Source organism: Lactuca serriola, chromosome 8 (genome assembly GCF_051521515.1).
Source record: "Lactuca serriola cultivar US96UC23 chromosome 8, Lser_US96UC23_V15, whole genome shotgun sequence".
In the NCBI taxonomy this organism is placed as follows: Eukaryota; Viridiplantae; Streptophyta; class Magnoliopsida; order Asterales; family Asteraceae; genus Lactuca; species Lactuca serriola.
The window spans coordinates 333,359,094-333,370,137 of record NC_136415.1 but is presented as its reverse complement, the minus strand read 5'-3'; the positions used below and the strand labels follow the sequence as shown (position 1 = coordinate 333,370,137).

General features: G+C 47.5%; 1 protein-coding gene across 1 annotated transcript; it reads left to right on the top strand.

The window, feature by feature from the left end:
* Positions 1–9,619: 9,619 nt before the first annotated feature.
* LOC145068291 (secreted RxLR effector protein 161-like) lies at positions 9,620–10,111 on the top strand. The gene is made up of 2 exons (XM_079015242.1): positions 9,620–9,661; positions 9,749–10,111. The coding sequence occupies exons 1-2, from the start codon at positions 9,620–9,622 to the stop codon at positions 10,109–10,111; spliced, it is 405 nt and encodes a 134-aa protein (XP_078871368.1).
* The last annotated feature ends 933 nt before the right edge of the window (positions 10,112–11,044 follow it).

Genomic DNA, 11,044 nt, shown 5'->3' with positions numbered 1-11,044 from the left:
CTTATGGGCACGTAAAGATAGAATCTTTACGTGCTAATCGAGTTAAGGAAGCCTAGATCTATAAGTTTCAGACGCTGGATTCAAGCAGAATCGAGTTTAGAGTAGCTGCATGGATGTGACTCGGCGAGTCAAGTCGCGAGTCCCGTTTTTCTCCTTTTTGAGTGATGTCGAGTGGAAGCCTGTGAGTAGTAGAGTGGACTCAGTGAGTTGGAGGGCAGACTCAGTAATGGAGGGACTCGACGAGTTGTTCATACAACTCGGCGAGTCCAAGGCAATCTTCTTAGCTCAAGAACAACTCGTCGAGTTGTTCATATGACTCGGCGAGTCGGATGAAGATTGTCTGAGTTCTTGGATCGAGAGGGTACTCGTCGAGTCGATGCCATACTCGACGAGTAGCCACGAGTAGGGTTGAGAAGTGAGACTAGAGACTCGGCGAGTTGGCGGCCCAACTCGGCGAGTCAGGTCAACTGTGGGTTGACTTTGACCGAGAGAGTTAACTTTGACCAAGGGTAAAAGAGTCATTTTACCCCAGTGCAGTGTTTAGCATTTGATTGAGTGTGTTTATGGACTTGTAGTCGGGGAGATACCGGAGCAGCAGCAGTTAGCTTCCAGAGCCATTCACACAGCAGCCAATTCACGAGGTGAGTTTCCCTTCAGTAGGAACGGGTCTAAGGCCACAATGCCGGCCCGTTCAGTTAGCCGTAGTTTCTGGACTTCGGTCCAATGCAGTAGCTAGTATGTTTGACGCCTCCGTGGCTCAGACGGGATTTATGTGTTTATGCTAGTTGATATTTTTATGCTATGTTCAGTCAGCTTCGGACTTCGGTCCGATGTAGGGGACAGAGGTCCCAGTCAGCTTCGGACTTCGGTCCGATGTAGGGGACGAAGGTCCCAGTCAGCTTCGGACTTCGGTCCAATGTAGGGGACAGAGGTCCCAGTCAGCTTCAGACTCCGGTCCGATGTAGGGGACGAAGGTCCCAGTCAGCTTCGGACTTCGGTCCGATGTAGGGGACAGAGGTCCCAGTCAGCTTCGGACTTCGGTCCGATGTAGGGGGCAAGGCCCCAGTTAGCCCGGACTTCGGTCTGATGCAGTGGGCAAGGCCCAGTATGTGCTTATATGTTATTATGTGGTATGTGGTAGTTTGGGGGAGCTCACTAAGCTTCATGCGTACAGTTTCAGTTTTGGTTTCAGGTACTTCCGCAAGCAAAGGGAAGAGCTCGGGATGATGGCATCGCACACACCACAACTTCAGTTTTGTCCTGGGAGTTGATTTAGTTTTCTTGATATGTTTGGATACGGTTGTGATTCAGTTTTTCTTACAGTATTTTATCATGGTTTTTGAAACACGCAACATATGGTTTTATTATGTGATACTCAGTCTCATGGGTTTTGTTATAATAAAAATCGAATTTTTTGGTTGGTATTTTTGGGTTGTTTCAAGTTGGTATTAGAGCCCTGGTTTGAGGGATTCGGATACACCTCCGGGTGCACCTGAACTCAAACTAAGGGAAAGATAAAAATATTTTCAAAAAGAAAAAAATGTTTTCGAATGAAATTTTGAAAAGCACTTAGAAAGAAAAGAATTTTTAAACAAGATAAGGGTGTGGTGCATGCGATTAGCCGAGCTCAAGTAAGTACTCCCAAATTACCAATACAAGTTTTATTATTATGATTAATTGTTCCAGTTTCAGTAGAACAGCATGCTAGTATAGGACTAAGGATCTAGGAGGATGCCTTATGTGCCTGCTATATGTGTTACAACTTTATGAGAATTGCATGCTAGTATTGAGTAGACATCAATAGGATAGCCTGTTTAGGTTATGCCTGGTAGCACGAGCTTAGCATTGTATGCTAGTGTAGTTCTCGTTATGAGAATAGTTTTGCCTGAGTATGTTTCCCTTATCCGAATGCGGCTTGCTTTGTGCTTTGTGGGACTCTGAGTGGTGGGAGTTAGCCATTAGGTGAATACGTCACATCACATGTGAGTAGGGTTGAATAATCTCAGAGTGCTGGATTTGGCCCTATTGCGCAGCTCTTGTCTGAGTCCAACTGTTGTAGGGACGAGTCTTTTACTCGAAGGATTATCCGAGCCTCATTGCATGTGATGGTATTCAGGTGGTGGCTAATTAGCATTACAAGGAGGCCTTCAGCAGCTGAGGACTGGTTTGAGTGGAGTCAGAGATTTCCCTAGGGCAAGCCCAGGATGAGAGTAGCAGAGATCAGTAGTAGTAGAAGTGACTTGGTGGAGTCAAGGCAGTTCTTGAGGAAAGTACGGATAGATGTGGAAGGTAGTATGGGCCCGTACTACTGAAAGTAGAGGATCCGTACTCGAATCAAGGAAGGCTGAGACAAGACCAGGAAGCTAGTAGTAGTATCAATGATCCCTTGAGATATTTCAGTTTTCTGATGATCCTATGATGTGTTTCAGAATGGTGGTTTTGCGTCCGAGGACAGCAGCCGGCAGTGGAGGTGCCGGGGAGGGATCAGGATCAGGCTCGGGGGACGAGCGCATGGATGAGCAGACCAGAGAGTTTCTTTCTTCAGAGATTACTCGTATCATTTTAGAGCAGACTCATGTGATCTTCGGTTCGATCAAGGAGGGTATCCTAGAGCTGATGGATGAGAGGCTGGGCACCTTCCGTGCCGAGGTGGCGGCCATGATGGGGTTGCGCACACTTACGTTCAGGGAGTTCAGGGCATGTGGAGCTCCAGAATATCACGGGGCGCGAGACCCCATAGCGAGTACTAGATGGTTGGCGGATGTGGCCAACACGTTCCGCACTAGCAGGTGTCCCGAAAGGGACAAGGTCAGATTGGCGTCCTGTCTTCTGAAGGACAGGGCACGGGATTGGTGGGAGGAGGTCGGACATACTATTGGAGATGATGCAGCGTTGGATGCCATGACCTGGGCTGATTTCTCTACCAGGTTCAGGGTGGAGTTTGCACCAGTCATTGAGGTGCAGCAGTTAGCCAGAGAGTTTCAGGACCTCACCCAGACTACAGAGACCGTGGCGGAGATCACCGCCAAGTTCAGGGAGAGGGCTCTTCTTGTTCCTCAGTATGCATCCGATGAGGAGATGAAGAAGGCCTGTTATCATGAGATGTTGCAGAGCGATATTCGCCAGTTTGTGAGCCGATCCAGCTGTAAAACGTTGGACGACATGATTGCTAGGGCTCGAGAGAGGGAGATTGATCTCGAGATGGAGAAGAAGAGGAAACCGGAGACGGTTTCGGGTTCAGGAGGTTCGGGCAAAAAGCCCAAGGTTTCAGATCACAGATCCAGGGTTCAGCAGAGCCACAGTCGATGTGGCAGGTGTGGGAAGATGTACGACGGGGTGTGCAAGGCAGGGAGTTCCGGCTGCTTCAAGTGCGGTCGGACTGGGCATTTGAGCAGGGATTGTATGTCCCCTGCTACTGCCGTTGCAGCATCAGATCTGATTTGCTTTCAGTGCAATCAGAGGGGACATAAAAAGTCCCAGTGTCCGAGTTTAGCTGCAGTAGGGAAGGTGGCTGCACCTGCCCCTGCTACTTTGAGGATTACAGATGGACGACAGGGCCGAGCCCAGGCACCAGTGGCGAAGAGTAGGGCGTTTCAGATGACAGCAGAGGAGGCGCGAGCGACTCCTGATGTGGTGACGGGTATGTATCTTCCCTTCATCTTTATATTATTATTGATTGATTATTGCTTATGATTGTATGTTTTATATAGGTTCGTTCTCTGTGAACGACATTTCTGCTATGGTATTATTCGATTCGGGGGCTACCCGATCATTTGTATCGCTTGCGCTTAGCAAGAGATTTAGCAGAGCTCCAGGGGAGCTGGATTGTCCACTAGAGGTTGAGATAGCAGATGACAGGACCATGAGGGTCGCCAGAGTGCATAGAGGGTGTTCTCTTCAGTTGTTCGACGAGCAGTTTTCGGTGGACCTGGTTCCTATTCCCCTGCGAGGGAATAAGGTTATTATAGGCATGGATTGGCTAAGCCCCAATGGGGCGGTGATTGATTGTGAGCTTCAGCTAGTGAGGGTTCGCACTCCCAGTGGGGGAGAGTTAGTGATTCAGGGCGAGAGTCCACAACGCGGACCGACCTTTTGTTCCGCCGCAAGGGCGAGGCGCTATTTTCAGCAGGGATGCGCTGGTTATGTAGCTTATGTCTTGGATGCCCAGGAGAAGGGCAAGACGACAGTTGATGATGTTCCGATAGTGCGAGACTTTTCGGATGTATTCCCCGAGGATTTACCGGGAATACCTCCTGAGAGTCAGGTTGAGTTTGGGATCGACCTGATTCCTGGTGCAGCTCTGATAGCCAAGGCACCGTATCGCCTAGCTCCCCCTGAGATGCAGGAGTTGTCTACGCAGATGTAGGAGCTGCTAGAAAAGGGTTTCATTCGGCCGAGCAGTTCGCCTTGGGGAGCGCCGATCCTGTTTGTGAGGAAGAACGATGGGTCGCATCGTATGTGTATATTTACCGGGAGTTGAATAAGGTAACGGTGAAGAACCGTTACCCACTTCCGAGGATAGATGATTTGTTTGACCAGCTTCAGGGAGCGTCTTGGTTCTCCAAGATCGATCTACGCTCCAGGTATCATCAGATGCGGGTTAGGGATGAGGATGTGCAGAAGACTGCTTTCAGGACCAGGTATGGTCATTATGAGTTTGTGGTGATGCCATTTAGGCTCACCAATGCCCCAGCCGCGTTCATGGATCTCATGAATCGCGTGTGCAGGCCGATGCTGGATCGGTCAGTGATAGTATTCATAGATGATATCTTGGTATATTCCAAGACGCAGGAGCAGCACGAGCAGCACCTGAGGGAGGTGCTAGAAGTTTTGAGGAGGGAGAAACTTTTTGCAAAGTTCTCCAAGTGTGAGTTCTGGTTGCGCAAGGTGCAGTTCCTTGGTCACTTCGTCAACCAGAAGGGTATTTTGGTGGATCCGGCCAAGATAGAGGTCGTGATGCAGTGGGAGGTCCCGAAGTCTCCATCTGAGATTCGGAGCTTCCTAGGGTTGGCAGGGTATTACCGGAGATTCATTCAAGATTTCTCCAAGATAGCAGTGCCGCTCACCCGACTGACCAAGAAGTCGGTGGTATTTCGTTGGGGGCCCGAGCAGCAGGCAGCGTTCGAGACCCTCAGGCAGAGATTGTGCGAGGCTCCGATCCTTACCTTGCCAGAGGGAGTAGAGGACTTCGTAGTCTACTGTGATGCCTCAATCACAGGTATGGGAGCAGTGTTGATGCAGCGAGGCCATGTGATAGCTTACGCTTCGAGGCAGTTGAAGCCTCACGAGGCTAACTATCCTACCCATGATTTAGAGCTGGGGGCGGTTGTGTTTGCCCTCAAGATTTGGAGGCATTATCTTTATGGGGTCCGTTGTACTATCTACACGGATCGCAACAGTTTGAGGTACCTTATGGATCAGCCGAGTCTGAACATGAGGCAGAGGAGGTGGTTGGATGTGCTGAAGGATTATGATTGTGAGATCCTTTACCATCCAGGGAAGGCCAACGTGGTGGCCGACGCCCTAAGCCGCAAAGTGTCGGCAGCACCTATCAGAGGTTTGTGTTTGAGGATGACAGTGATTACTCCGTTGTTGGAGCGGATCAAGGAGGCTCAGGGTGAGGGCCTCAAGGAGGAGAGGCAAAAGTGTGAAAGGATAGTGAGCCGGGTAGCTTCGTTTGATTATGATAGTCGGGGATTGCTAACACTTCATGGGAGAGTGTGGGTATCGTACTGGGGTGGGGTGCGGTAGGTGTTGATGGATGAGGCTCATAAGTCTCGATTTTCTATCCATCCAGGGGCGACGAAGATGTATAGAGATCTTCGACCCGATTATTGGTGGCCCTACATGAAGCGGGATGTCGCTTGGTATGTTGAGAGGTGCCTGACCTACAAGAAGGTCAAGGCGGAGCACTAGAGGCCTCACGGCAAGATGCAGCCGTTAGATATTCCCGTGTGGAAATAGGAGGACATCACCATGGATTTTGTCACCAAGCTTCCCAGGACCGCACGAGGAGTAGATTCGATATGGGTAGTAGTGGATCGGTTGACGAAGAGTACTCATTTTATCCCGATTGAGGAGAGTATATCGGCAGAAAAGTTAGCCGATATCTATGTGCATGAGATCGTGGCACGTCATGGAGTGCCGGTATCGGTGGTGTCAGACCAAGATGTCCGTTTTACATCCAGATTCTGGAAGCGGTTTCACGACGAGATGGGTACTCATTTTCATTTCAGCATTGCTTTCCACCCTCAGACGGACGGGCAGAGCGAGAGGACGATTCAGACTCTTGAGGACATGCTCAGGGCGTGTGTTCTAGACTTCGGTGGCAATTGGGATACGTATCTTCCGTTAGCGGAATTTTCGTATAACAACAGTTATCATGTGAGCATTGATCGACCTCCCTTTGAGATGCTTTATGGGAGGAAGTGTAGGACCCCGATTTGTTGGGGCGAGGTCGGTCAGCGAGTCGTTGGGAGCACAGAGGTGGTGCTCAAGACGACCGAGTTGATTCAGCAGGTCCGTAGTAGACTGCAGACTGCGCAGAGTCGGCAGAAGAGCTACGCCGACAAGAGGTGTTCAGACTTGGAGTTCCGGGTGGGCGATATGGTCCTCCTGAAGGTCTCACCTTGGAAGGGTGTCATCAGGTTTCATAAGAGGGGCAAGTTAGGCCCCAGGTTCATTGGTCCTTTCAGGGTTTTGGCCCGAGTGGGTCGGGTTGCTTATCGGTTGAACCTTCCTATAGAGCTTAGCCAGATCCACAACACTTTCCATGTGTCTCAGTTGAGGAAGTGTTTGGTGGATGAGTCAGCAGTTGTTCCCTTAGAGGATATTCAGGTTGATAGCAGCCTGAATTATATTGAGAGGCCGGTCGCGATTCTGGACCGGAAGACAAAGACCTTGAGGAACAAGGCAATTCAGTTAGTGAAGGTGCAGTGGCAGCACCGGAAGGGGTCTGAGTGGACGTGGGAGGCTGAGGAAGAAATGAGAGAGCACTACCCGAAGTTATTTGCAGATTCAGTCGTAGCAGACTTCGAGGACGAAGTCTGACACAAGTGGGGGAGTAACGCCCCATCTCTGGTATGTTGTTCCTGTGGCATTTATTTAAAAGTTTCATTGAGGGACTCGGCGAGTCTATGGCCTGACTCGTCGAGTAGGGTCGAGTTTTGTGCACGTGTTAGTCGGCGACTCGGCGAGTCCATATTCGGGACTCGGCGAGTCTGCCTGCCTGGAAGAAACCCTAAATCCCCGGGTTGCTCACTATTTAAGCAATGCTATGTGCCCCAAACTCGTCTCCTTCACCCTCAGAGAGCTGTGAGAAAACCCTAATCCATCCCTTATTGTTTTAAGTGCTTTTGTGTGTGGATTTTGAAGGCTTAAAGAAGAAGAAGAAGAAAGGAGCAAAGAGAAGAGGTGTAGAGCAAAGATCCAAGGGCAAAAGCAGAGTTCATTGAGGTATTTCTCGGATTCCTTCTGTTTTATGCTTTAGACCTCCATTAGAACTCTTCTAGGGCTAGTTTGATGCATTTTCCAAGCCTTATAGTTGTATGGATGCCTTAATAGGTCGAGATATCCCTAGATCTGTTCATTTAGTAGTTGTAGAGCCCGGATCTATTGCCTTTTTTATGATGCTTTGCATAAGAACCCTAGATCTAGCCTTTATTATGCTTTTTGAGCCTTATTATCTTCTTGGTCGCTTATGGGCACGTAAAGATAGAATCTTTACGTGCTAATCGAGTTAAGGAAGCCCAGATCTATAAGTTTCAGACGCTGGATTCAAGCAGAATCGAGTTTAGAGTAGCTGTATGGATGTGACTCGGCGAGTCGGAAGAACGACTCGGCGAGTCAAGTCGCGAGTCCCGTTTTTCCCCTTTTTGAGTGATGTCGAGTGGAAGCCTGTGAGTAGTAGAGTGGACTCAGTGAGTTGGAGGGCAGACTCAGTAATGGAGGGACTCGACGAGTTGTTCATACAACTCGGCGAGTCCAAGGCAATCTTCTTAGCTCAAGAACAACTCGTCGAGTTGTTCATATGACTCGGCGAGTCGGATGAAGATTGTCTGAGTTCTTGGATCGAGAGGGTACTCGTCGAGTCGATGCCATACTCGACGAGTAGCCACGAGTAGGGTTGAGAAGTGAGACTAGAGACTCGGCGAGTTGGCGGCCCAACTCGGCGAGTCAGGTCAACTGTGGGTTGACTTTGACCGAGAGAGTTGACTTTGACCAAGGGTAAAAGAGTCATTTTACCCCAGTGCAGTGTTTAGCATTTGATTGAGTGTGTTTATGGACTTGTAGCCGGGGAGATACCGGAGCAGCAGCAGTTAGCTTCCAGAGCCATTCACACAGCAGCCAGTTCACGAGGTGAGTTTCCCTTCAGTAGGAATGGGTCTAAGGCCACAATGTCGGCCCGTTCAGTTAGCCGTAGTTTCTGGACTTCGGTCCAATGCAGTAGCTAGTATGTTTGACGCCTCCGTGGCTCAGACGGGATTTATGTGTTTATGCTAGTTGATATTTTTATGCTATGTTCAGTCAGCTTCGGACTTCGGTCCGATGTAGGGGACAGAGGTCCCAGTCAGCTTCGGACTTCGGTCCGATGTAGGGGACGAAGGTCCCAGTCAGCTTCGGACTTCGGTCCGATGTAGGGGACAGAGGTCCCAGTCAGCTTCAGACTCCGGTCCGATGTAGGGGACGAAGGTCCCAGTCAGCTTCGGACTTCGGTCCGATGTAGGGGACAGAGGTCCCAGTCAGCTTCGGACTTCGGTCCGATGTAGGGGGCAAGGGCCCAGTTAGCAAGGCCCAAGTGGGCAAGGCCCAGTATGTGCTTATATGTTATTATGTGGTATGTGGTAGTTTGGGGGAGCTCACTAAGCTTCGTGCTTACAGTTTCAGTTTTGGTTTCATGTACTTCCGCAAGTAAAGGGAAGAGCTCGGGATGATGGCATCGCACACACCACAGCTTTAGTTTTGTCCTGGGAGTTGATTTAGTTTTCTTGATATGTTTGGATACGGTTGTGATTCAGTTTTTCTTACAGTATTTTATCATGGTTTTTGAAACACGCAACATATGGTTTTATTATGTGATACTCAGTCTCATGGGTTTTGTTATAATAAAAATCGAAATTTTTGGGTGGTATTTTTGGGTTGTTTCACAAGATTAGTTGCTAAGGGCTATAGGCAGCGATAAGGTATCGATTATTTTGATACCTATGCCCCAGTTGCTAGGATTAGTTATATTAGAACTCTCATAGCAATATCATATTTGAAAGGACTGTACATTCATCAAATGGATGTAAAGACAACCTTTTTGAATGGTTATCTCAAGGAGGAGAACTACTTGGAGCAACCTGAAGGTTTCGTGATACCTTGACAAGAAGACAAAGTGTGTAGACCTGTTAAATCCTTGTACGGGTTGAAGCAAGCTCCCAAATAGTGGCATGAGAGTTTTGACACCACTGTGACTGCTTTTGGCTTTCAACACAATAGTGATGACATGTGTATTTATTCTAAACATACATCCGATTACATAGTAGTTATATGTTTTTATGTCGATGATATGTTGATCATTGGCACTAACCTAGAAGGTATTCTTGAAACTAAAAAATACCTATCCTCGAACTTTAAGATGAAAGATCTTGGAGAAGTTGATACAATTCTTGGTGTCAAGGTGAAAAGGACAGGTGGTCAGATTTATCTGAGTTAATCTCATTACATAAAGAAAATTCTGACAAAGTTTCAACATTTGAACATTAAGGAATTTAACACTCCTTTTGATTCAAGTGTGAAACTTAAGGTGAATTATAATCTAGCAGTGGCTCAACTAGAATATGCTAGTGCAGTTGGAAGCATGATGTATGTTACTCACTGCACACGACCTGACATCGCATTTGCTGTAAGCAAATTGAGTCAGTTTACTGTTAATCCAGGGATGGGGCACTGGAAGGTAATGGGTAGTGTACTAGGATACCTAAAAAGGACAAGTACTTTTGAGTTGACGTATTCGTCATCTAATGGAATACATGAAGGTTATTCGGATGCCAGTTGGATTAATCACACTAGTGATTCAAAATCAACAAGTGGTTGGGTGTGTACTCTAGCTGGTGGTGCTATTTCGTAGGCAAGCAAGAAACAAACATGCATAGCTCATTCAACGATGGAAGCATAGCTAATTGCCTTAGCAGCAACAAGCAAAAAGGCAGAGTGGATTCAAGATCTACTTATAGATATCCGTTTGTGGGATATTCCAATGCCTTCAATACCCATGTAATGTGATAATGAGGCCACACTGTCTAAAGTATATAATGCGGTATATAATGGGAAGTTGAGACATGTAGGTCTGCGACACAATTTTGTGAGCCAACTACTTGAAAGTGGTACCATCAAGGTTCTCTATGTCAAGACAAGTAGAAACTTGGCAGATCTGTATACCAAACCTCTGACGAGAGATTTGGTTACATCTACCACGAGAGTCATGGGTTTAAAACCACAATAGAATCGGTTAGTGATGGAAACCTAACTTGATATTAGTGCTCATAATTATCAAGTTTAAAGGGTAACAACGAAGTCGCTAACGATAAAAGGTATTGTCATTCATGATAGATCTATGTGAGGTAGGATAGTACGTCGTTGTTGAGAACGAGGTTGAGTTACAAATCTTAACAAAGTTTTGGAGACATCTAAGCAACGAAGATGTTGTAAAACTTTGCCCATATGATCAAGAGGTGGTGCCACCTCAAGTGAAGATTAGTGGTTTATATTTTAAAGGGTCATGAAAAGGGTTTATAGCGCATGACCATATTAGCGCTCAGGGAGAACACAAAGATGACGTGTGATGTGTGGGGGTAAACCGGAGAGGTCATTAAGGTTCATGGTTTAAACCTATAAGGATACCATTGAATCGATCTCTTCTTGGTTGTTCTCAGTAAACTAGGGTTTAATCTTCGTGACACCCAAGTGACATCATCTGTTTGAGTGAAAGGAAACTTTCCAACTTGGTGGGGGATTGTTGGAACTTTATATATATAAAGGAATTGCAAGTTGGCAAATTCCT

Bases quoted from the DNA above. Each gene is read 5' to 3' on its own strand.
- LOC145068291 (XM_079015242.1), top strand. From the start codon at position 9,620: ATGAAAGATCTTGGAGAAGTTGATACAATTCTTGGTGTCAAG. The intron at 9,662-9,748 runs GTGAAAAGGACA...TTGAACATTAAG, and splicing joins ATACAATTCTTGGTGTCAAG to GAATTTAACACTCCTTTTGA.